Raw genomic sequence first — 27,271 nt, forward strand, 5'->3', positions numbered from 1 at the left:
ACAATTTCACATAAACGTTCTTTTAAAGACATGACGGCATGTTTCGTGTGGACCATACTAGGGGTCATTTGCTTATTGCACCACAGAGTGCAAAGGGACATTTTTTACCTAGAGTGCAGCGCTTTCCCCCATAATTTCAGCATCACTGCAGTCTGCAGGGGGAGTTGCATCAGATGCAGTTGCAGCTGGTCATCAGAATTGATACAGTTGCATTCTTTGCATTTTGACACTATTTGTATGCAATTGTTAATTTTTCTTTTTTACTTTAGTTGGTGTAATTTCCATCGTTCAAGAGTGAAAAATATGTTGCAGAGACTGGCTAAGGCTGAATTCTGAAACTACCACTTGGTTTAGCAGTAATGGTAACTCTGTGTCAATAGGCACAACCTTGCGTAATTCAGAATAGAAGACTTGAGGAAGGCAGCAGAGTGCAACTAGCATATGTTGATACAAGTACCATTGGTATTTTTCACACAACTGACTGCGGACAGCTTAGCACAACCACATTGTGTCCAGGTGCAGGCAGATGTGGCCGATATCAGCCAAAAAATGTGAGCCAAAATCAGCAGTGCCTGGCTGCACGTGGGAGGAGACAATGCTTCGGTATGCAGGCAATGCAGCAAGCTGGTGCCAGCGTAAGGGCTGAGTCTCGGCCCCTTGGAAAACACAGGCTGAGAATCAGCCCCATGTGGCATTAGCCTGAATAAGCACCTTTAATAATTTTTTGTCAATATCAATTTACAACCTAATTACACAAGATTGTCATTTATTTAGTATTGCACAAGCTGTTTTGTTGCTCTGGTTATTTGACATATAATTGTGGGTGTGTCTGCAGAAGCATGTACAAAAGTATACAGCATTTCAAAAGAAATAAAGGTCAGAGCTTATTTGTGAGTCATGAAAATGTCTATTTTGTGTATGTTTGTCAGCTGAGGAAAAAAGGTTACAAGCTGCACTGGTGCAGGGACCTTGGGGTGTGGTTAGGTGCTGAATAATATGCTGGTGCTATACAGATATTGGATCCCTTATCCAGAAACTCATTATCCAGAAAACTCTGCAATATGGGTAGGCTATCTCCCATAAAGTGTATTTTAATCAATAGATTCTAATAATAAACATTTTTTTTGTAACTGATATAATTAATTCTTGTTGGATGCTAACCAATTCTATTGGGTTTATTTTATGTTTAAATTCTAGCAGACTTGAGGTATGACGGTCCAAATTAAAGAAAGATCCCTCATCTGGAATAACTCAGGTCCCAAGTATTCCAGATAATAGATCTTATACCTGTATAAATAAAGGATATGAATGAAAAGGAATTTCAGCCTGTGGCTTCTTGATCCAAAGAAAACCGTCAGTGTAAAAAACATGACTGTAAATTCTTTGTGAGATTCACTTCTAACAATCAAGTATACAGTATAACCATGAAGCAAACTTCAACAAATGGGACACCAGGGTAATTGGAGCTATCCCTGGAGATCATTGTGTACATCCCCACAAAGGTAATAAAATCCCTTTAACAGGTTTAACACAGCTGAAGGTGTGGTATATATTCTCAAATGTCCTTGTGGCCTGTTGTACGTGGGCAAAGCGTCACACAAGTTGATAAGTGATAAAACTGATAATGAAGTCAAAAAGTAAAGTCAGAAACTTATACAAGGGAAACTCTATTAGAAAGACGTGTTTTTTTCCCAAAAAAGTCACTCAATCGCAGACCACAGATCACACAGCAGATTATCAGGATAGCGTCAGGTAAAGATTAGAAAAAATGCCTTTTACAAAAAGAATGATTCTGGATTTTGAAACTGGATACCCCTAGATCCTAAAGGTAAAAATAAACAATGGTAACCTCTTGATGTTGTTTTATTACAATTATTCTTCTATGGTATGGCACAACAAAAGCTAATACAGCAGTGAACACTGGTATGTTCTAGGTCCGGCAGATTTCTTCACACCTGGGAACAGAAGGCTCGGGATGCAGCCATACCTCTGGTAGAATGTGCTTTCAGATTTGTCATGAAAGTAGAGTAGACAAGTTATATACATTCTTTGATCAGAAGGGATATCTGCCATTGAGTTTTATATGATCTCTGCATGTTTTAGCTGGGGAATTGTTCGATTCGGATTTTTAGCTGTTTGGACAAATAATAAATCTTGGAAAATGTTTTTTTCCCGGTCACTTTTAGCACTACAAATAAGGGGAAAAAAAATCCATCAGATAGATATTATTAAGGGGGCCATTTACTAAGATCTACAAATCTGGTTCTGTTCAAAATGTGCATTTTTGTAGGAAAGGCTAAGTCACTTGGGGGTGCCAAAATGTTAGGCACCCCCAAGTGACTTAGAACGCCTACCTTGTACCCCGGGCTGGTGCCCCTGTACGGAGGGAACAGCACCAGCCCGGGGCACCTGTAGACACCGCTTCCTCCTTCCTTTGCGCGCTGCCGGCGAAATCCGCCGGCCGGCGCATGCGCAGTAGAGTGAAAAGCCGACTTTAATGTTTAAGTTCGGCTTTTCACTCTACTGCGCATGCGCGCGCAAGCGAGGAGGAAGGAGGAAGCACCGGCAGCTACCCCGGGCTGGTGCTGTTCCCTCCGTACAGGGGCACCAGCCCGGGGTACAAGGTAGGCGTTCTAAGTCACTTGGGGGTGCCTAACATTTTGGCACCCCCAAGTGACTTAGCCTTTCCTTCTCCTTTAATCTAGCTAAGCATCAGGAAAAAGGTAGGGAGAACAATTCCTTGACTAATTTTGAGAGAACTTCCAGAAGAAACTGGTCATCTGTTCTCCAAACTACTTTGTCTTAAAAGGATCTTGCAAGTGATGGGCAAAAGGAAAGTCATTTTAAAGGAGCAGTTCAGTGTAAAAATGAAACTGGGTAATATATATAGACTGTGCAAAATAAAAAATGTTTGCAATATAGTTAGTTAGGCAAAATGTAATCTATTAAAGCTGGAGTGACCAGATGTTTAACATAATGGCCATAACACTACTTCCTCCTGTACAGCTGTTAGCAGTCAGTAACCAATCAGTGACTTGAGGGGGGGCCATAAGGGACATAACTGTTCAGTTAGTTTGCATTTGAATCTGACCTGCTTGCTCACAAACTAACTGAACAGTTATGTCCCATGTGCCCCCCCCATGGGCGTCCGCAGAAAATTTTCCAAGGGGGGGCAAGTAAGCTAGCATCATCCTGCAACAGATAAATATATATATATATTTTTTTTTTTTTTGCAGGATGATACTAGGGGAGGCTAAATATGGCCCATACACAGACTGACCTACAGCTAATGTGACACTTAGTGGATTCACTGCTGACGTAAAAAGTTAACCTCCCAACTACCTCTTGCCGTTCCCACTGACTCCCAGGGATACTGTACAAAAGTGCGGGTGGGGGTGCTTTTTTTTTTTACCCTAAAATGTTTAGTATTAGTAGTAAAAGTATTCATACGCGCACTTCTGTTAGGGGATCTGCAAACATTTGTGTTTGGGATCAGTTAGCTTAAAGGGGTAGTTCGCATTCGAATTCACTTTTATTTTTAATGGTTTTTCAGTTATTTAGCTTTTTGTTCAGCAGCTCTCCATTTGGTATTTCAGCAGCTATCTGGTTGCTAGGGTCTTATTTACCCTAGCAACCAGGTAGTGATTTAAACAAGAGATGGGAATATGAATAGTTAAGGGGCCTACTTGGAAAAATAAGTAATACAAAATTATAATAATAATAAAATTGTAGCCTCGCAGAGCAATATTTTTTGGCCCCCATTTGAAATCTGTATAGAGGCAGAAGAGAAAGGCAAATTATTCAAAAAAATTAATTAGGAAGACCAATTGCAAAGTTGCTAGGAATAGGCCATTTTATAACATACTAAAGGTTAACTTAAAAGTGAACCACCCCTTTAGATGTGTTTATGTTAGTTTTATAGCAAGAAAGGCAGTGGGTACTGACTCCCCATTATATACAGTGAGATGCAGTCCGTATTTACAAACCCAGCACATTATATGCCATGAGGAGCAGTGGGTACAGATGGCAGATATTCAGGCCCTGGCACTATAACACTGGCACTGATACACAACACTGGCCCCACTGTAACTTACTATAAATGAACAAAACAATGACAAAAAAAAAAAAAAAAATAGTAAGTGCAAAAAACAACAACACATATATAAACACACAATGAGCTTTTTCAGAGGGAAAGAGTTAACTTACCCTCCATGTGTTAGGGTAGGGGATAGATTATAAATTAAACAATTTAATGTCAGCTAGTGATTCTTTAGAACTGTATAGTACCTGTGGGATGAAAACTGCAGCAAAAGTTGAGAGTTGGTTCTCAGGTAAAGTTACAGCTGCAGATTCATCTTTTCAGTCTTTATTTCTGTTTCCAGTTTGCAAAATCTCCCGATCCCTGTGTGCATCTGTGCTCTGATTGGTCAATTTTACTGTCTGTCAAGGAAGCTGTGCTCTGATTGGTGAATCCACAAGAAGAAAGATCCAATCGGAGCACAGCAAAAACGGGCTTGAGGGGAAAGTGCAGAAACGGAGTAAGGTTTTTGTTTTTTTTGCTACTTTTCCAGGGGGGGGCAAGTGCCCCCTCTTGCCCCCTTCTGTGGACGCCCATGGCCCCCCCCCCCCTAAAATCACTGACTAAGAGGTTAGAGAGCTGTAAAGGAGGAAGCTGGGTTCTGGCTATTAGGTTAGACATCTGCCCACCTCAGCTTTATAGATTACATTTTGCCTAACTATTTTGCAAACATTTTTTATTTTGCGCAGTCTACCTATTTTACCCAGTTTCATTTTTACACTAAACTGTACCTTAAAGACATAAAAACTTCAAAGACACTTCCTCTGAAGGTTCAAATGGTGCTTCCATGAGACCGTTGAGAACTAGAGAGAGAACTCGAGGGGCAACTTTACAAGGCTTACAGATTTGAGTTTGTACATATCTTTAAAGAATCTTCTAACCAAAGGACAAGAAGCCCATTGTTTTCCTGTAAAAGCTGATATAGCTAATACTTGGCCCTTCAAAGTTGATGAACTTAAATTTACATCAAGGCCTGAAAAAACTAAACAACGTCCACTTTGGAAATGTTTTACATGGTAAAATTTCTGTTGATACACCAAAGGGTAAAACATCATAAATATAGGCATATCTGGTACTGGTAGAATTGAGGGATGCATTGAATCCACTATTTTTAGATTTGGCTAAACCCTGAATCCTTCGTGAAAAATTTGGACGATTACTGAACCAGAACTGAATACGGAAGGGTTAAAGACAACTGCACACATAGTGCATTGCAAAAAATTTTCGACTTCCGTGTTTATGCGTCAAAAAGTCACATGATTTTAAGGATTCGGGTCAGCCAGGAACATGGATTCAGCCAAATCCAAATCCTGCTGAAAAAGGCCAAATGTTGGACCTTGTTTCTCAATAAGATCATTTTAATTTCCATGCCATTAGCATCAATTTTGCAGGATTTCGATGAATATGATCCCTGAAGAAGGTTGGAAACCAACAAGAAAGGGGGAAACAAGATCTTCTTTGCTACCAAGAAAATGTTTATCTTGATCATGGGCAAGGATGAAATATCCTCGGAAAAAAATATACATCCATAATGGGCACTATGCCTTACTTTTCCTGGGACAGAAAAGTTCTTGTTGTTGAAAAAGGCCATCAGATCTGCTCAGTTGGTATTCCAAGTTGAACAAGCCTAAGCGGCCTCTTAAGTTCTGGGCTTGCCTGAAGAAGTAAAACTATTTGGAAGAGGCTTCATTTGTTGCAGTTGTTACTCCTTTAGCAGGGTGTGCAGTACCCAGGTGTTCACTGCTCAAGATTCCATAAATCTCCCAATTATTGAGGCAGAGGGTGTTGAATAACTTCATGTGGATTTAAGTTGATCAAATTTTTTTTCTTTCTTTTCAGACTAAAAAACACTAAATTTGGGATCTCCCAGGCTGTCTGGAGTATGTTTTACAAGGTCTGCATTGCTTGGCTTCTCACAAGGAAGTGTTAGGATTCTGAAAGAATTTTCTTTCTCTTTTGTCCTGAGGCAAAAAAAGTTGTTTTGCCAGCTGATCCCATGAAAATGATCTGGTCCAATTAGTCTCCAAAAAGTACTTTTTTTTTTTTTTAAGGGTAGCAGATAAAGATTGCATTAGACTGTGAAACTGCTTTGCAGTCTCAGCCAGAGTGAACCTCATAAGTTTAGCAGCCAGCTTAAGCCCTATCTAAGGAAGCTTCTGCTGTGTAGCCACTGGCAGTTTAACATCTTAAATCGTGTCCAAAATGTTCTGTCCATGCCTAATATAACGCCATGTTCAATCTCTTTAATCCAGGCTACGTTGCCTCTGGCTAGGGATGCAATCACCACAGATTTGCAAGCACATGCCTCAGCCAGACAGGCTTTTAGGGTAGAATCCTGCCTCTATCTTATCTTCTAGTTACACATGTAAAGGGAGGGTTGTATGGCATACATTCACTTCTCTCATTTTCAGAGAAGGGATACATCTATGAACAAGTGATTTTATTTGCCAAATGCTTTAAACCAAAGATTCCCAACTTTTTTTTTATTCATCAGACACAAAAGGTGTTGGTGAGCCATGCAAGCATGAAAAATTTTTTGGGGGGGTGCCAAATAAGGGCGCCATCTGGACTGCCTACAGGAGGCTCTGCTTAGAGTAAAACTGCTTCTCTATGCTTCCAAAACTTAATAATATCTATCATCATATTGCTGAAAAAGTCAAAAGAAACTGCACCAGCTTCTTACAATTTATGCAAAATGTTTTATCCTGTATTGTTGAATCACAACATATGTACTTCTCTGAACTTTTCTTTTTTAGAACTCATACCTGCCATAAAGTGCTCCTGTGTGCAGAAAAAAAATGTAACTTGAACACTCTCCAATCCAGTTATAGATCCCCTAGAATAGCAGTGCCTAGAACTCACTGCCACCCTTTTACATCCTTTGCCACACCCTTAAGCCACAAGACATAACTGAGCAAGGGGGATTTTATATGCAAGGTACACTGGTAGACTGCAAGTTTGTCTGTCTCAGAAGGAAAATGGTAATAGTTACAAGACTTTGCAAAGAGCATTCAGTGCAAGTGCTAATACATTTGCAATAATGGGCACGAAACACGTTAGGCGTTTATTGTTTTAAACATGAAGAAATAAACTTTGGATTTTAGCAGTCCTCATGCGTCCAGAGTGCTTGATGTTCCATGTGCAACTATGTGAGGTGTTGCCCTAGGTATAATATGTTTGTTCAAAGTGTGACATACACAGTTTTGCATAGGAAGGTGCTAGCACACTTCCCATAGCCATCCCAGAGACATGCAGAAAGAATGTTTTTTTCCACATCTAACATAGTTGCATGTCAGTGTCAGTTCTAGTAGGTCAATAAGGAACTTTGTTGGGGCTATTTTTTCAGGATGTGTTTCATGTTAAAAAAACCTGAAATGTTTAATTGACATTTCTAAACATTGTGGTACATCAATAATAGGGACTTTAGGTCCCGGCAAATAATAGTAACAGCTTTGAAAAGAGGGTAAAAAGGGTAAGTAAAAAAATAATATATAATAAAGTAGAGTGAGATAAGGGTCGGCAGCTGGGTTTTGTTGTCTTAGGTTAAGGTTGTAAAGAAGTAGGAGGAAGGGCTGACAGTGGGCATGGTACGTTGTCTCTGGGTTTATGCTGGCTGTAGTAACAGGGGGTCATTTTCATGTTAACCAGGGGAGCCATATCTTGTATACATGCTTTTGACATTGATCATGGCTTTGCAAGAAATAACCTTGCAAGTTGTTTAAGGGCCCTAATAACTTATAAAGTCTTGGGTATATGTTGGCATCAATTTAACATAAGGCACTGAATTTCATTTCTGCTGGAGGAGCGCTATTAACTGGTGCATTTTCAAAAAAACATGTTTTCCTGTGACAGTATTCCTTTAACTTTAGACTAAACATGTATAACTAATATATACACACTCCCAAGAATTCAAAAATCCCTTATATCTCTTCCGGGTAGACCTATCATCTCAGCAGTGGGCTCCCTTTTTTCAAGCAGTAGCAACCTTCATAAATTCTTTATTGAAGCCTTTGGGTAAATTGATGCCAACATATACCCAAGACTGTGCACATTATCAGGGCCTTAAACAACTGGGGGATTTGCAAGTTGAAACATGTCCTGATAAAACAGTACCAACAGAGTTCTTTATTGACCTACTAGAAATGACACTGACATGTAACTATTTTATATGTGAAAAAAACTTCTTTCTGCAAGTCTATGGGAAGGCCACACAGTCTTGCAACTACGCTACATAGATGATCTGTTTCTAATCTGGAAAGACAATTGCAAGACACTCGCATCCTTTCACCAGATGCTCAACATGCAGGATACTCCAGTTTAAACTAATAAAGCAAGGTGTGAGAAGTCATTTAAATCAAGCCACTGTACCACAGCATAGCTACAGTTAATAACTGCTTTTATTTGATTTATTTTTTTTTTGTATTAGGTTGTTTTTCCATCCACTTCTGGTTACTATGGCAATTAATGGATTCCTGTTTTAGCACCATTTTCTACACAGGGGGGTTCTTAGGGGTTTGCACTGCTTACACTCATGTTTGTTTGTTCCCTAAGGAAGATCCTGATGACGTGATTGAAAAGTTGGAATTTTTTTGTTTGTTTACTACAAGTTACTCTGAGCCTGTTAAACGCTGTACTTTTTTTGTTGGTTTTTATATATAATATCCTCTGCAGTATAATTCCTATTTGTTCATACATGTAAAAGCCATAATTGACTATTTTACTTTCAATGGTTATGACAATGTGCCTTGGCAGTCAGATTCTCTGGTGCACCCTACTGGGGTCAGTGTGATAAATGAAGGTGAAAAACATATCTATTAAGTTCAACCTTTTGAACAAAACCACAAAACTTCCAAAATGGATATAGATCTATGTAAAGTGACAGACTAACGCATGATCTAACTAAGCAGATGTAAAAATGTGATAAATCTGCTACTTTAATGTCCACATCCCCTGCTCCATACGATACTGACACTTCGGAAATGAAGGAATACAAAGCCAGCTCCAAAACCTGAGTAGAAAGGCTCATTTCATTCGATTTGAATTCAGCACTGCCCGGCAAACTGTATCAACGAGACCTGCCCCAGCTTTGTATATACACCGCCTTTAACACAAACAGTAGAAGGCTGCACAGAACACCTCTCCGGCACATACCGGACACAAAGCTACAGACTGTCTCACAGCAGCAGATAATGAACGGCTCATATTGTTGAACATGAGGCAAGTATGGCGGGAGCTGTTCTGGTCGCGCATATGTTACAATGACAGTGTCCCCTGGTGTCGAGGCGGCCCCCCAGCTCCGAGCAGCGCCAGTATTTGCATTACATACATGTCGTGACGCGCCTGTTGTTTATCTCCTAAGCGCGCTCCGGGAGCTCCGCCCACTGCTGCCGCGTGCTGCTCGGAGTCGCGCCTGTTGTTAGGCACCCAAACAACTCCCTAACACCCGCCCCCCGGGCTCAATTGGGTGGCGATAGTGATAGCAATGACTTCCAGCCAATTACAGGTCTGTTTCGGTGGCGCGTCGCTGTCAACTTAAGCCACACCACGCACTAGTTTTCTCCTCCCCTACCGCAACCAAAACATCCTTTGTCTCAAGGAAGCCTAAGCATTCTATTGGCCAGTGCTCATGAAGGCTACACGTTTATTGGCTGTGACGCATACTAAGCGTTCATGGATTTGCCTACAAAGCTCCATTTCCTTATTCCCCAGCACGATTGGCCCTTAAGTTTTATGACAGCAAACGGTATCTTTGCAAATGATTGGTTGCCACAGACACCCCTTGTTACGTAGGCTGCCCCCTCTTCTCTGTAAGCCGCCGTTGACCGTTTTCTGGTCAGAAACAAAACAAAAGCGGCGGGAGGAGGAGGAGAACGTGTCTGGGGCTGGAGTGTTGGATCTATCCGGAGAATGAGCGGCGCCGTGACAGACAGAGAAAAAAGGGACGACCGAGACTGCGTCTTAGTGTGAGGAACGGGAAGATAACCGAGGGGTAGAACCGGGGGCCCTGAGGGTGAGGAAGACGCGATACTGACGGCTCATGACGCTTCTGTGTGAATGGGAAAAGAGAAGCCAGCGTTGCTATGTGAGGCAGAGAGGAGAGCTGTATGGAGTGTAGGGATGTGCAACCCGCGGCCCTCCTGCTTTTATAGGGCTTTATATTCTAGCTGTGGTGCTACTGCAGCACATCCCTGAATAAAATCCTGCGGAGGCAACTGTCTAGTAGCTCTTTGTAATGTGTTGTAGAAAAGTAAGGAGACAGAGGCCACTATGTCCTTTAGCAAGGAGGTCAATAGAAAGCTCTGTATTAGGCACCATCAGTTCCCTCTCTTGTCTCTTATTAGAGACTCCCAGCATTGCCCATGGGCACAGGCAGCATTACACAGACACAATGGCAGCTGCATTGTTCTAAGCAAAGCATGGCTGTGCCAGGGGGCAGAGGGAGTAAGGCTGGTACCTTGTGGGCCCCTTGTGCTGCTAGGTATTCCTTAAGTCTTCCAACAAATATTGACAAATCCTCTCGGTTTTTAATCAGATATTCTTTTATCAATAAGCTCAATGGGTTCCTGCTTGTATAGACGTATTTTCTTTCTGACACATGATAATCTGACCTCATTTGTACTGACTGCTGGCAACACTGCCTTTGTGTTACTGACCCATCTGGCAGACAGTATTCTAGTGTGTCTTGGATGTATCTGATTGCTTTTGGTAAGTGTTACAGTTGAGCTCTGCTTGGGATTTTTTAGTAGGGTGACCTCCTATTATCTATATAATCTGTCATTATACTGTACAGAAAACAGGTCAGAGCTTTTCTTGTATATACTTATGTTGCTGCTGTCTATGTATGTGTGTCTAGGTATTATGGTTGTACACAAAGAAGGTAATGCTTATGATTTCAGACCTTATAATACATCATACCTTTTACTTCTTTTTTTTTTTTTTGGTCAATACAAATGCTCCTATCCTTATATAATGGTCCTTCTGTTGTTGAACGGCAGCTCTGTGGCACACACTGTTTGGCTTGACAAAGAATAAGCAGCTGTTCTAGTCTGGCAGGATATTTAGTTGCAGTCTGGTTTTACCTCATCTTCCTGCCTCGTGCACAATTCTTTTGTTCTCCACACTGAAAAGGTTAAGTGTATAATTGAATAACCGTGTAATTGCAGTTATAGGTTGTGTACGTCATGGATCTCTCCTCTGCTCAGTAATATGTTTTGATATGATCAGGGCAGTTATTAAACTTTATGGGCACCAATAGATTGTCATAAAAATGTGACTTTTGGCTCAAATGGAAGTGAGCTGCCCTGTTTTCATTCATTTTGTTTTATTACTAAATGCCTGGCTAAGAATATATTGATTAATTTTGTATATGTTCAAGAGTTTTGCATAACTTTTTGTAATTTAAATAATTTTTAAGCTCCTCTTCTGTGGCCATTGGGTTTATTCTAGGTTAAATGGTTAGGAACCCTTTCAGCTAAGCTGACTGGCACTTTTCTCTGTTCATTTTAGCATGACATACCCCAGTGCATTGCTGGCGCTGTAAATGAAATATTTAGACATCTATTGTAATTACCCAGAATGGCTGGGGTAGGTGTTGAACGAGATGACAGACATTTTTGTTTTCTGCCCACCCGCTTTGGCACAGACTGCTCTTTTTAAGCACAACAAAACCAATACTTGCCTGACTCCCCCTGCCCCCAATATGGCTTGCATGCACTGGCCTGTATTTACAGCAAGCTAAAGCTATCACTAGTTTTTTTTATTATTTTTTAAGCATATTTTCTATAATTTTTTTTTATGTGGAAAGAGAGGCTGATTCTTTTTTCTTTTGAAGGGCAAGTTTACGTGTAAGGCGACTGTGGGTGTTTCATAGGTGATCGCACCAAGCTGTCACCGAGTCTTGCTTTCCTGAATGAACACTTTCTATTTATAGCCTGAAGCCAGGAGAGGGGATTGAGAACCGCAGCGTTTCCAGACTACGTGCTTCACTTCTTGTGCTCCGGCTTTAGTGAAACAAAACAGATCTGTGGACTTTGCTCTGAATTTCTTTCTATTTGTTTTTTTTCTGTCTGGAATCAGTGTTCTTTGTTTAATTGCTCCTACTTCATCTTTTTCTTATCAACAAAGCAGTGTTTGGTGGGGGTGAAATAAATACTTAGGTTTTCTTATTCCATAGTACATTATATTAGTGGCTAAATGCCATTATACATGAGATATACTACTGAACACAGACTCCTCCTCTGCCTGGCAGGAGGGTCGTTTGTTACTTTGTTGTACTGCTACATTTATTCTTGATTCTTTATGTTGCAATAAGAACTTTACTCAGATGTTTGTATTTCAGTTTCTCTTTTTTCATTGTATCTGTTTTTATGCGCATGATAGTATTGAACATATATACGCCCCCTATAGCTTGCTTGCTGTACAGCTTGTGTATCAGTATTTTCTGTGTTTACACCCTTTGTTACTGATCTTGGACTGTGAGACGCATGTGATAACATAGGGAAGGAGCTATGTCGGTCACAGTGAAGCTAAGCAGGAGGAGCCTAGGTATACACGTCATTTAAGGGGATGTGTTAGTACATGGCACAAATGTTTCCTTTCTGCACACGCTCATCTATGCCATATCATTACTTTGCTTTTATATTTAGCAACTTCAATGTAATTCGCTAATTGTTTTCATTGCTTTAATAACTGTTAGGGTGATTGCACTGAATAAACGCACATTAGTTACTATGTTTCCCATTTCACTTGGTGTTGACGCATAATAAAAACGTCAGCTAAGCCACTATGGTAGTTTTGGAAACTAGAATATAGGGAATTGATAGCATTTGATTGGGACATGTCAAAATTTTGCAGGGGCAGAAAGTTTCTAAAAATGTTTTAAATATTTACCCTGTAAAAAAATTCCCAGTACCGTGCTGTCCAGTTGTTCTCATTTAGCAAATGGCAAACTTGACACAGCACCTTTATGCAAGTTGAATTAAAATAATGCAATCTATCTGAACAACCTGTTAACATATGGGTGGCCTTTTGTAATATTGCATTTGGTCCCTACACCTTCAGTGTGAAAGCCCTGACCTACTATTCCTGTTTATTTGTATAAATAGTGTGAGCTGTTATCTTTGCTGCTCTCTGCAGTTTATTTCCAGTCTAAAGTAGGAAGGCTTTTTATAGTTGCAAGGTCGTGGCATACAGTTAAAGCATATCTGGCTGTTTATAGATGTGGAATAACATGGCCACTCTATGTTATTTGCTTGCCTGCCTTCACATACCATGCATAGGTTTATTTTTGCTTCCATTGGTAGTTGCCTTGTTTGTATTTTTCACTTTGCTAACCGCATATAAGAGGAAGTCCTGTGCAACATACTCTTTACTCTTGTTATTCACACACAAATGTAGAAACTGTAGAACAGAACCTCAAACACATTTGATAAAACGCTTTTTAAAAGATTCTATCAAATAGTCTGAATACATGCTATTTTAAACCCCCACTGCCTCCTTTATTAAAGGGGTAGTTCACCTTAAAGGTTAACTTTTACTATGTTATAGAATGGTCAGTTCTTTGCAACTTTTCATCTGGTCTCTCTTTTTTAGTTTTTTTTTTTCCTTATCTCTTTCCAGCTTGCAGTTTGAAATACTATCTGGTTTTTGGGCGTTACTGAACCTGGAAGCCAAAAATGCTGTTCTGTGAAGCCACAATTTTATTTTTATCTATAAAGGACCTCTAACAGGGTCAGAATGCCGGAGCACCAGAAAAAAACCCGGTGGGCCCCAGTGGCCCAGACCCGATCGCTGTCGGTGATCCCCCGGGCCGCCAGTGTCCCTCCCTTGATGCATCACGTATGCGCACTCAGGGGAGGACGTCGGGAAGGGGCCCTTTGGGGGGTGCGGGGGATGCAGCAAGGTCACCCTGTGGGCTGCGGGGCCCCTGAGGCGGCAGCCCCGCTGGGCCCTGCACCCCCCAGTCTGACCCTGACCTCTCATATTTATTTTTCACTTTGTGTTTAAAATGAATGCCTAGTTGCTGATGTGATCTAAACCCTAGCAACCAGATAGCTGCAAAAATTCCAACTTTAACAAAGTTAAATAGTTAAAATAGTTATAATAAAAAAAATAGTTAAAAAAGCACAAATTTTGAACACCTAATGCAAATTAACATATAATTTACAGGGAAACTACCCCTTTAATGTCTGTTATATAACTGCTTGCCTTCTTCAGAATTTGATTTTTTGATGTAGAAACCCCCACCTTCCCCAGATATGACAGCAGATTGAAAATGCAGAAGGGGCTGGTAAAGGCACTGTGAGGGCTCTGGCACACAGGGAGATAAGTCGCCCGCGACAAATCTCCCTTTTCGCGGGCGACTAATCTCCCCATGTGCCAGAGCCCTTACAGTTGCATTTACTTTTGTTGAGCTGTTAGATCCTGAAAGCCAAAGGCCAAAATTATTTTTAGTTGGTTTAAAGACTAACTTAAGGCTTTTAGTATAAGCACAAAACAAATAACATTCAGACAGATTGGTGGAAAGAAGCATTGAAAGGACCTTGTTCAGCCTTTAACCTGGTATTCCAAGCAAAGCCTGTTGCCTCCCCCTCGTGCAGTGGCTCTCCTCGCCTGACCTCTGGGCAGCTGCACAAAAAAACCTGCCATAAGAAATTCATAATTTTCTCAGTAGGGTCAATTCAGGGCCTTTTCTGATTTGCTACTTGTTCTCCTTGTTTGGAATAATGTATATTCCTTTCCCGTAATTCTTGCTTTTCATGCAGTATTTCTCTAGTAACATGTCCAAGAACAAATGTTCACTTTTTCCAATAACAAACTTGCTGTACTCTGTATGTTATATGTATATTTGAGGTTTGTTTTTCTTTCACTGGGTGTTTAAAAAGACCAACATCTGTTCTTTGCCAGTTATCTGCTAGAACAGTTGGCCATTCCAGAGATTCTAATTTGTGTATTAACTTAGTGCCCTGCCTGCAGTACATATTTATGGATATGTGTGAATTGCTTCCAGTGACCTACAGAAATAAAATCACCTATTCTCTTTTGTGAAACTGCTTTTGCCAGTTAATTGTGGATTTGTTAAATTTTCTGTGTTTTTCTTTCTTCATTACAGATTGACTTTCTCCCCTGGTGCCTGTGTGGGAAGTGCCACACACTCCCTAAACCAACAACGGCTTTTGCTTGCATATTCCAGTGTTTCTTTTGTCAGCGAGTGCAGCAAAGTTGTAATTCTTCAAGTGCCAGCCCAGAGCTGAGTGAAGATCCACCAGCAGACATGGTGAAGATGACAAAATCAAAAACTTTCCAGGCCTACCTGCCAAATTGCCACAGAACTTACAGTTGTATTCACTGTAGGGCACATTTAGCTAACCATGACGAGCTGATATCCAAGGCAAGTGCATTCCCTTCAAACTGTATTTCATATTTGGAATATTAAAACAAAGTATATAAATGATGTTTAACATCATCCTTTATATGGGGGAAACATACAGGTTCCATGTAGAAAGTGCCCTAGTGGTAATTGATGTTAGAACCCCTGCTTTCATCTTTCCTTTCTCCATTCTGCACATTCAGCGGGGAGTGCCTGTCACCCACATTACAGCGCGGTTTCAAGCTCTACTGTGCATGCCATGTTTCTTCTTGGCATATTTGCATAACATTAATAATAATGCAAAGCTGTCCTGTGTGTTTGATTTAGTGATGCGCCAAATCCACATTTTTAGGTTTAGCCAAATTCAACATTTTTTACAAAAGATTTGGCCTGATCCTGAACCAAATCCAAACCCTAACTTTTCTTAACCCTGTGACCTGAAGTCACCTGATTTTAAACCATTCCTTTATCTTTAAAAACAAACATATTTTTTTTTTCTTCATTGTACACAGATGGTATAGGCCTAATACTTCACTGGGACCATTTTTTTCGCCTCATTTTTTCGTTTACATTTTTCTTCTGTTAAGAGAAAGTTTCAGCAGAAGTTTCAACCTCCAGCAGGTTAAGAAATGGCTGGTGACAATTTAAAACTGTTTGGGAATTTGTTGCAGTTTCTGGAGAGTTAAAGACCGATTTGAAATTCACTGCCTTTTCTGATAATGCATACTGGTCAGGATATTGCATTGTTTTCTTAGCGGTGTAATAGCTGTGGAAACATTTCTTTTGGGAAACGCAAGGGCTATTAGCAGCATAGCACTACGGGCCCCACAAATTTCTAACAGTGCCCCACAGCATTCAGTTATGCCCATAGCTGTGCTATAACCGAATATCTCACCAGAGGAACTTTGAAAATGTTGCTGGAGGTGCTCTGGGATGGAAGACCTATGTTCCACATTATTCTGATAGTATTGAATTTTTATAATCTGTTATGATACATTTCGATATATTGTGCAACATGTGGCATTCCTAAGAACAGTTTATTACTGGTCATGTCAATAAGGATTGTTTATGGGAATCTAATTTACAAATTATTTATGGATTTTTTGTATAATACATGCAATAAGGTGGTGTAATTTCCTGGAAATTTAGCATTTTTATTTAACAGCTTTTTATGCAGCACTATATAAAATTGTATAAAAGAAAAGAAGAAACATTATCCTCTTACACTTTTTTATGGCCGTTAAAGTAGCTTGCAACCACCCTTTACCCTTTAAAGGTTTTGCCCCCCGTACCTTGCATAAGAAAGCCATTTAGTGCCATGGGTTTGGTTGCTGCCATGTCTGGCCACGTCATATCTGGTGGCCTCAAACCCTATTCTCAGGCCAGTTATAGGGCAAGGAAAAGGATGATGGAGGAGCATTTAATGTGGTTGGGGAGAGAGAAGGGGTACATGTGGCGGTTTTATTCACTTTTAACCCAGTCCTTTCTGGTCACTAATGTGTGTATAAATAAAGAATTTGCATATCAGTTGTACTAATTGTGATTAGTCTTGCTTAGCGAGTCTCTCTAAGGTGGCCACAAATGTAGCAATAACGATCTTTCGTGCGACCATTGGTCACACAAAAGATCGTTCCCACCCTCCACTGACATTCAGGGCTGAATCATTAGATATGGAGGTACAAACAATAAAAATTCTACCTCCTTCTGCTGATTCAGCCCTGAACATAGGTTTTTCTTGGGCGCCTTCAATGGCACCCAATCAAAATCTTTTAACCTGGCCGATCGACGAGACGACCGATATCTGCAGCCTTTTTCAATATCAGTTGCCTCTTCGGCCCGCCATACTGGCACCGAATATCATACAAAACAAGGTTTTGTGCAATAATATTGGTGCGTGTATGGCCGGCTTTAGACTTGTTACCAAAATTCTTAACCATGTGCCCATATAATACACATTTGTAGCCATATTGGAATTATCAGGAACACAGAGGATGTAAGGTACCCCCTATTGCCAAATAATATACTCCTTTATGACAGGGGTACATCATGTTTTAGAACATGTAATTTTCCATTAATCATATGAAACAAATGCCATCAAATAGTTTTAACTGACAGCTTTAAGCACTAAGTTTCTAAGGACATATTTTACAGGTTATTCATATCTCTTGCATATTATAGGTTGGACCTTTTTAGAAGTAATTATAAAGCAACCTTATTACCTCTGTTAGTCACCTATAAAGGACATTTTTTTTTTTCTTTAGAAAGATTTGTGTCTCCAGAATGCTTTTTTTATGGTTTCCATTGCCCTGGATTAGAGAGAGAGAGTGTATCAAATATGTTCAGCATTTTGTTTCATATCTTCATTACATTAATACCTACTGCAAGAGAAGGATGAATCACCTAAATACATGCTTTTCTTTTTCTGCAGTCATTTCAGGGAAGTCAAGGGAGAGCCTACCTCTTTAATTCAGTGTAAGTACACTTTGGACATGAATGTTGCATATCAAATTATTTTTTCTGGTCTCTCCAGCTGGCCTCCTTTCATTTTTTTTTTTTTTTTTTTTCATTTTTCTTATTTTTTTTATATCTTTTTTATTTCTCCTTGGTTTTTAGCTTTATATACATACAGTTATTATTCCTGTCAACTGCTTTTGTAAAATAAACTCCCTAAGTCCATAAATTGTGTCTGTGTTTATAGTGAATGTAATGTAGTTGTGGTCAGATGCGATGGACAATTGAAACTTATGGGACTTTTACCTGTATATGTGATATACATCATATAAGATAATGGAGGACACCTGACACTGCAGGGCTTTGCTGCAATTAGTGTTTATTAGTGTGTTCCACTACATGTTTTGGGCAAAGCCCTTTTTCAAGTGAACAACATAACATCTGAACAAAAAACATTTAAGTGGTTACAAGACCCAAGTCCAACCTCCCCCGTCACAGCATTGGTTCCAAGCAGTCCAAGGGAGGGGTTACTGCTCCAGGGCACTCAGTTAGGAGCCTAACCTCAAGGAAACTTTTTTTAAAGTCCAAAGATATTTTTTATACATGGCCCAGGAACTACCAAGCAAATTGGTCTTCCACCATAGTGTAACTGTAAAAGAAAATCAAATTCCAGGTACAAGCACAATACACATACTGCCCATCTTAACTGATACCTCTTTTCTACTTGGGTGTCTTACCACATGCTGACCAAGTCTCACTAGGGCAGTTCATTTATATCTGTAAAAGAACAGAGGTTACCATTAGAGGTGTATAGTTTACAGAAAACATTTTACACTAATTGCAGCAAAGCCCTGCAGTGTCAGGTGTCCTCCATTATCTTATATGATGTCTACATGCAATTAGTGCTACAACAGGAGCACAGGAGTGATAGCCTGCTTGAATGAGGTAGCTGAACTGGAATACTGGACTTGGAAAGATTTTGGTGTATATGTGATAGGGCACAGCAGACCAGAACCATAAAAATCCCCTGGAAGGCCACATACAGCCGCCTGTAGGCCTTAATCTGGACAACCCCAGTCTGAGTTTACACACATGCTGTTCATTAAGTAAATGCATTTTATACATTCAAATAGATAAATAATTTAAACCCTTGTGTGTAAAGAACCCTTAAAGTCAGAGCCATAGGAAAGTAAAAGCAAAAGAGCTACAACTCTGTACAAATCTGCCAGTAGTGTAGGGAACTTCACCCCCCACCCTCTTGCACTACATTAATCTGCACAGGCAAATTCCCAAACCTCAGTCACACTGCCCATACTGCTGTGAATTACTCCTGAATCACAAGGTAGAGGAAGGGAAGCATATGTTATTTTAGTCTGAGGTTGTTAAATTTGTCTTCGGCAGGTCACATCCTTATTAATAGTATCTTGTGAGTGTCTGTCCAACTTGTAAGCTATAAAAAGAACATCTTAGGGGAAAATGCTGATGAGCAGAGGTAGCTCTCCCACACCTGGTATAGATCATATCTGATCTGGGACTCTGCCAGATAAGATGAGAAGGAAACCAGGAAATTCTACAGGACCGGATACCAGGGTGCTATGTGTTAATTTTACATTTAGATTAACACAGTATTCATTGCATATCCACATTGCATACACTTGATCTGCATGTCATACCACTGTGCAAATGGCAAGATTTTATACAGGTATGGGATCCCTTATACAGAAATTCCTTATCCAGAAAGTTCCGAATTACGTAAAGGCCATCTCCCATAGACTCCATTATGAGAAAATAATTCAAATTTTTTAAAATGATTTCCTTTTTCTCTGTAATAATAAAACAATAACTTGTACTTAATCCCAACTATGGTATAATTAATCCTTATTGGGGCAAAACAATCCTATTGGGTTTATTCAATATTAAAATGATTTTTAGCAGATTTAAGTTATGGAAATCCAAATTATGGAAAGATCCCTTGTCCGGAAAACCCCAGGTACCGAGCATTCTGGATAACAGGTCCCATACCTGTAGTAAGGATCTACAGGAACAATATAGGTGGAAAGAGGTTTCACTAACATAATGGACATTTAATCATGTGCCTCTATCCTGCAGGGTGAATGTGGGATGTGGTCCAGCAGAAGAGAGGGTTCTTCTAACAGGACTGCACGCAGTGGCTGATATATACTGTGAGAACTGTAAAACTACCCTCGGCTGGAAATATGTGAGTTTTCAGCACATCACTGTTGCATGCAAACTCAAAAACTTTCTAACTTGACACTCTTGCATCTGTTAAGCTGAAAAAATAGGCTGTGAGACCGAATTGATTGGGCTGGGCAGAAAATCTGTTAAGGTGTTAACTGAGTTGGTTTGTCTGTGTTGTATGTGGTCGCCCCGGCTTTTCACTCCACCTAATTTGGTTATTGGCCTACAGCAAGCAGTGCTATGCCACATAAAATGGACCTCTGAGCATCCTCTGCCACAGTTCATCATTCTGAAGCACAGAGACTTTGCGGCATATACTGCTCTGGGCCGCAGAGTATTAGGTGCAGGTTGTTCATACTAGTACACCACCTCTGGCTGCAGGGTACTTCATGTATAAGTGACAGGTAATGGTGGCTGCTCTGGTTTAAGAAGTTTATATTTTGTGGCACAGGGCTGATGTCTGTGTGTTTTCCAAAATACTGACACAGGATATATGTGATATATATTGTGTTTAATAAATAATCATATTTTGAACAAGAGGCCTGCATACTTGTTTATAATATGAATGTAAAGTTACATGTGATTTCTCTTTGTTTTTCCTGTGCAGGAGCATGCCTTTGAAAGCAGTCAGAAATACAAGGAAGGCAAATTTATCATTGAACTGGCTCACATGATAAAAGACAATGGCTGGGAGTAAGCTTCATGCACTGCCCTACTTCAGGTTATGTCTGTGAGGTGTATGTTACAGACAATGTGAAATATTAACCTGTTGAACTCCTTTTGGGCAAACTGAAGAGAAAAAAAAAATGCTGAACCTTAGAAAAAACAGAAAACCTAACCTCACAGACTTGGAGAGCAGCTGATGGACATATTCTGGCTGGGTTTTCCTCCTCTGAGTGTCCAAAAAAAGGTTTTTCTCCTTTTTACACTTTCTCAATTTTTTTTCTTCTCTTCTAAATGTATTCTTCTTGTGTGTGAACAGTTGTGAAACCCCGTTGCTGCTGCCGTAGGAGTCTGCAATGCATTGGAAAAAGATTTTCCCAATATGGCAAATTTCTCAACTTGGAAGCCCAAGAGACACAGTTCACCTGTGCATACCTTAATGTTGATTTGCGGTTATATTTTTGTGCATGCGTATAGTCTGTGTTTTTCCTTCTGATTCCACATGCTGGTCGTCCAGTTGTGAAACTGAGAAAACCATGTTGCTTTAGACAGGAAGAACAAGAAACATCCATGCACAGTCTTTTTTCTTGTGTCCTCACACCATTTGTAGCCAGGAACGTATTGCAGTGCAATGGGTTCCACGCATAAGGCAAATGAAGACGAGGAGGAGAAGAAACTGAAGTTACTGTACTTTTCAAAGTGTTTCCTGAAGGTTCAAGACTTCACGCCCTTTACTGTTAGATGAAGCTTTTTGAAGACATGAAGACATTCACCTATGTCGTTTTCTATTTACAAATGTTTCTGTAATGAAAGAGTCAGAGACTCTGAATTTCCAGGCTAAATGCAGGTTTATGTGTCTATTAGTGACATTTCAAGGAAATCCCAAAGCAGAGTCCTTATTGGGAGTGACCAGATTGCAGGGAAATATGGATTGATCCCCTACGCTACCAGGAAAGATCAGGAAGCCGCTGCATTACTGGTGCCCCACGTAAAATCATATGTGTAAATATAGGCAATAGCTCTCAGTATGTGTTATGGCAGGTTCCATAAACCATTCAGCATTTAATTGAATGCACTGGACAAAGAGGGCAAAGGAAATAAGTTATTTGTGGTGGTTCTGCTTTTTGCGCACAAGCATTTTAGGAAACTTTTCCGTTTGGTGCATTCACATAGCTTAGCCCTTAACTATTGGAGCCCCCGATTCCTGCGTAACCATGAATCAAGTCTATTTTTGGGTGTGGGTGGTTTGCTGGTTAAATCATATCCTACAAAGTGTTTAAAAAAAACAAAAAAAAAAAACAAATATAAAGGAACAATAATATAGAGGAATCTATGAAAAATTAAGTACCCATATTATTTATTTTATGTGCACAACTACAGTCACTTTCAGAGGAAAAAATATTGGATTTATTATCAAATTTGATGCAAACTTAGAGCAATGTTTTGCTGTGTGTGAATCCCCCTGCTTCCCTTGTAATCCCCCCTCCCCATATTTCTACCTCTCCATGTGTGTCTGTGTGTGTATGTATGTATGTATATGTGTGATATATATACATATACACACACACATATATACAATAGTTAATTGCAAAGCACTTGCGGCATTGGCAAAATAAGAAAAATATCTATTCAATCAAATTGCCATAGACATTGACATGTTTCGGTCCACCTGGGACCATCATCAGGATGTACAACAGAATATTATATATACAATAGAAAATATATGGCTGCTCTCAGTGATTGCCGTTGTGGTTCAACCTGAGTTGGAGAGTATCTGACACATGACGTACTTAGTTTAAGTCCTCAGTAGCCCTGCAGTCGTTCCCACAGTTTAGTTATCTTTTAAAGGATAAAACTTGGGAAATACTGAATATTCTGGGCTTATTTATACGCAAGATAATGTTTAAAAAGAGGAGAATTAATAGAAATATGAGTCTGAGACAGCCATTTATTTTTTTATTCAACACTACAAGTACTGTGAGCACTTTTGACTAAATGATGATATTATGGGAATCCTTGCAATAGAAATGATTTTCGCCCAGATATTACTTATATAACTGTTTCAGCAAGTGCTGAAGCAGTGCTGCTTAATGCATATCTAATGGAAGCCGGACTGCACTTTATGCTTGTGTACTCTATATGACTAGGGACTGAAGGCTGGAAACCTCTTTTTTCAGTGCATTGTTATCCAGACACTTCTAATAGCCGCTAGGGTTGACATTTGGGTAATCATATGGTTAAACATATATTTTGTGTGATCATCAGTTACATGAAGGTTGTTGGTGTAATCCATTAACAAAACATAGGGATTTAACGAAAACTTGAGATATTTACTCCAAATGCAACTGTTTTTTGAGATAGGAGCCATCCTATTTATTCAGCATCCTGGAGTGCTCTCTACACAAAGAAAGAAGTCATAGAATAACTGAGCGCTTTGATTGATTTCTGTCTCAGAATACTTGCTACTTTCTGGGTTGTTTCCAGTCTCCATAAGAGATGAGCTTATTCTATGTTTGGAGTGCCTAGGAAGATGTATTAAAGCCTTAGCTCTGAGACATGAGGGGGTTAAAGAGTGTAGCAAAGTTATATTGCATTTGTAGATCACAGGCAGGTTCTGGTATCTGCTTCTGTAGCACTGGGTGCCCCATTGATCCCACCCCTAGCACACATTACCCATGATTTGCTATTCACTGAACCTCTCAAGCCACCATAGAAAGCCACTTCTTGCCTCAACAACACAGTACCAGTTTAAATATGACTCCCACTTCAGGCAATTATATATATATAAATATATATACAGGTCAGTCTGGCTACTGATCATTACTGTGTGTGCGTGATTTGTTTTTCTATTTTTTTTTTTTTCAAGTAGTTTGCATAAGGATTAAATATATAAATTACAAAATGAAAGGGGGGGGGGAGCATTTGCATTTTCCATTTAACCAGTTTTGTACATACAATATTAACAATAATATTTAAGTTCATGTTCCTGTGGTAAAACTGCTTGTTTTCTGTTTATTTTCTTTGTTATACTATTTCCATACTTTCTATGATTATTGTAGCTACTTAACCTGTTTGTGTATATGTTCTTTTTATATATATATGTGTGTGTATAAACTGTATGGGAAACCTATTGTGCAAGCTGTTTCTTCTCTATTTGGAGTTAGAAGCTGCTCAGTGATGGGCCTGTCCCCAACAAGCTTCTGACTCCCTAAGCACTTTACTACACAACATTGTGCCCTTACTAGTGATGGCGATATAATATTATTCCATCATTTAACAGCAATGTTTTTTGGCGCTTTCTATATATTCTTTTTGGCGCACCAACCCAGAGTGTTTGCCACCAATGAGGGGCTTGCAAAGCAATGTGTCTGAGTGTGCTGGTAGATACAGTGCAAAGAATAGAATTGCTTTTCAAGCCTTTGTGCTGCTACCAAATTTGGGGAGTTTCGTTTGTGATCTCCTACAATTGCTGAGATGGTCGATATTCTCAATATGTTCATTTTTCCCATGTGCTCTGTCAGTCTGGCTGTGCGCAGCAACCTCCTTTTGCATCATCTCCCTTTTTTAGTGAATTTTTTTTTTTTTTTTTTGCTTGGCCCAGTTATCCCAGTGTGTGCTTTATCTCCAGTAAGTGCTGCTCTTACAAACAGTATTTTAACTTCTCCAGTGTCAGTCCAATGCTAGCCACCAGCTGAGTAGAGTCCAGGCAGCTGCTTTGTTGAATAAAAGCTGCTGGTGGGATTGTCACTCTCTACCTCTGTCACTCTCCTCCCAAGACAGAACGGGCTCCCAATACTTAACTCATTCTCTCTTACCACAGGGACCAGCAACATGCTGCAAGGTGCTTATTTTCCATCCCAGTGGAACTAGTCAGGAACAGCTGCTATAGGCATTCACAGATGAGCAGAGTGTGGCCTCCTGTAAATATACTCTGTGGGTTTGTTTTACCCTTGCTGCAGTGCAACAGACCTGTTAGCTCCGTTGCCTCTCTGTTTAGTTACTGGGATGATATATGCCACAATAACATGGGCAAGTCAAATATTTGTAAGCTCATCATTTTATCTTTTTCCTTTTCTGTTTTAGCACCCACTTAGCCGAGAGGACAGGACCTCTTGAGTCCAATGTATTATCCCCATCACTAATTTGTGAAAGCAGCTGTAGCAGTAAAGGCAGCTGACAAAGCCCTATTTCCCTGAATAATAAATACATCTGGCCTCGTTCACCTTGAGTCACTGTGTGCTCACTCACCCAGCCTTGAGTTACTGTTTGCATCTGTACCTACCTGTATCCCAGTCTGTGTTAAAGCCTGCAGCGCAGAGCTCTAACACATCCATAGCTAGAGAAGGGATAGAGCGTGACGGGACTTTGTGATACGTCTATGAGGGGAAGACGTTGCTTCTCCGTGCATCACACACAGCATTATGCTGCCACTTCACTTTACACCTGATTATTTTAAGCTGAAATAGCTTTGCTGTTATGTCCTAGCAATATTGTACAACACTTGTGTGACTGTTTCACGTTGTTGTATTCTATTTGAGGTATCACAATAAAAGGCTTTAATCAGCTCTTGACTGATGTGTGTTTATTTCCTGTACATTTGTGTTGTGTCTTTGGTTTGGCCTTTATCTATATTTTCTATTACTGAAAGTTGAGCGAAAAGATGACCTACCACAGATATGTATTGTTATGTCATGCTAAGTAATGCATTTCTAGCTCTGTGTGCTCCCTTAATATTGCAGTGGGTCATCCTGCTGACGGAGGTTCTGGTGTGCATGGGATCTGACTGAACATAAAGTGAGGGTCCCCACCTGGCAACAGTAGCATCTGTCATTTATGAGTTGGGGTAGGGTCATTTGACAGCATGGCTGGGGGCCAGGTTGTCTTGTGGAAGCCTAGGCTTGTAGATCTGAAGCTAGATAACCTTTTGGTCTGTGGCCTCAGTCTTTTACACAATTAAAGTGGCAGTATACCCCCTTGTCTAACATAAGTTCAATGAATAGTACTTGTGCTGATAGTTCTAGATCATTGTTTAATTAACACATATATGCTTTTTTATAAAAATCAGAAATTCAAAATACTTTCAAGTTCTTCAGAGCAATTGTGAGAGGAGCAGAGGTCAGCAAATCAAATCACTAGTCTGTAGTTAAACCCCCTGTATAAAGTGTATTCAAAGGGGGGGGGGGGGAGGGTGATATTAACAGTAAGAACAACAATAATCTGTTGGTGCTTCATAACAGGTAAAAAAAGATACTTTTCATTTAAAATTCAAACAAGTAGGCAGAATACATTTGCAACTATTGTGCCCATCTTCATCACAGGTGCATATATTGGTTTTAGCTCCCCTTGTTAAACCATAGGCAAAATGGCTGTTAACAAGATGAATGTTGTTATATCTTGAGCTAAACAAGAAAACTGGAAATGCTTTCTATTGCCTGGCTAGTAGTGTAAAGGTCGATTTGAGTCCTTTAGACCAGTGCTGTCCATGTGCGGGCCGCGTGTGCACCCCCTCTGTGTTCCCTCCCATCTGTCTGGCTGCTGTTTACCTTTTGTGTAAGATTTAAATGGTATCAGTACTGAGATTAGCTGGTGCCCCTGCATTGTTCACATCCCAGATTTAGGCTGGAATCCCCTGTATTGTTCACACCTCAGAGCTATGCTGCTTGTGTGTGCCATACTCTGCCTGCCCTATGCTGCCTGTGTGTGCCCTACTCTGCCTGCCCTATGGTAACTGTGTGTGCCATACTCTGCCTGCCCTATGCTGCTTGTGTGTGCCATACTCTGCCTGCCCCATGCTGCCTGTGTGTGCCATACTCTGCCTGCCCCATGGTGCCTGTGTGTGCCATACTCTGCCTGCCCTATGGTGACTGTGTGTGCCATACTCTGCCTGCCCTATGGTGACTGTGTGTGCCATACTCTGTAAATAGTTGTTAGGGGGTCCCTAAGGTGTGTAATTATGTGCTGGGGGTTGCTGCGCTATGCACAGGGGAGGAGGAGTTATATAGATTTAAGGGTATGGCTTAAAGTGGTTGTTCGCCTTTGTGGGGGGGGGGGGCAGTGATGCCTATAAAAATTACAGTTGCTTTTTTACTACCTAATTTGATGTCACACATAGTACTGACAGCATTCTTTACTCTTATTGGTTGTGTCTCCTGTCAGTCTGACATTGCTTCCTGTGCCTGTTACAGTGCTTCAAATCTAATATAATAGTATGTTAAATATGTGATACGCTGAGTCTGTTTGCCTATACCATTGCAAGGGAGGAATTAACCAGTGACCTTTCTATTTATGCAACTGGTTAGAGTGCACAAGTAACCAATGAATTGGTCCAGTAGAAAAAAAAGTAAGGGCAAAGCCTGGGCGTGATGATGAAAGCATATAGGAAGTGCTGTGTGTCAGGTTCAAAATAGGCCAGTCCCATCCCTTCACAAAACTCAGAGACACAGGAGAAGGACTGATTTAAAGGAATACGGTCATGGGAAAACATGATTTTTTTTTTTTTTTTTTTCAAAACA

The 27,271-nt window shown here is 40.2% G+C and overlaps 1 protein-coding gene across 2 annotated transcripts; it reads left to right on the forward strand.

Moving 5' to 3' along the window:
- Nucleotides 1–9,915: 9,915 nt before the first annotated feature.
- Nucleotides 9,916–25,323, forward strand: ypel1 (yippee like 1). Of its 2 annotated transcripts, none has more exons than XM_012962714.3 (5): nucleotides 9,916–10,041; nucleotides 15,189–15,467; nucleotides 17,875–17,918; nucleotides 20,007–20,115; nucleotides 20,704–25,323. In XM_012962714.3, exons 2-5 carry the CDS (start codon nucleotides 15,351–15,353, stop codon nucleotides 20,791–20,793), a joined length of 360 nt encoding a protein of 119 aa, XP_012818168.1. In that variant the 5' UTR covers nucleotides 9,916–10,041; nucleotides 15,189–15,350; the 3' UTR covers nucleotides 20,794–25,323.
- Nucleotides 25,324–27,271: the final 1,948 nt, after the last annotated feature.

This window comes from Xenopus tropicalis, chromosome 1, assembly GCF_000004195.4.
Source record: "Xenopus tropicalis strain Nigerian chromosome 1, UCB_Xtro_10.0, whole genome shotgun sequence".
Taxonomy (NCBI): domain Eukaryota; kingdom Metazoa; phylum Chordata; class Amphibia; order Anura; family Pipidae; genus Xenopus; species Xenopus tropicalis.

Excerpts from the sequence above, each read along its gene's own strand:
- ypel1 (XM_012962714.3), top strand. The coding sequence starts at position 15,351 with ATGGTGAAGATGACAAAATCAAAAACTTTCCAGGCCTACCTGCCAAAT. Across the intron at positions 15,468-17,874 it reads ATGACGAGCTGATATCCAAG|TCATTTCAGGGAAGTCAAGG; the intron begins GCAAGTGCATTC and ends CTTTTTCTGCAG. Across the intron at positions 17,919-20,006 it reads GCCTACCTCTTTAATTCAGT|GGTGAATGTGGGATGTGGTC; the intron begins GTAAGTACACTT and ends TCTATCCTGCAG.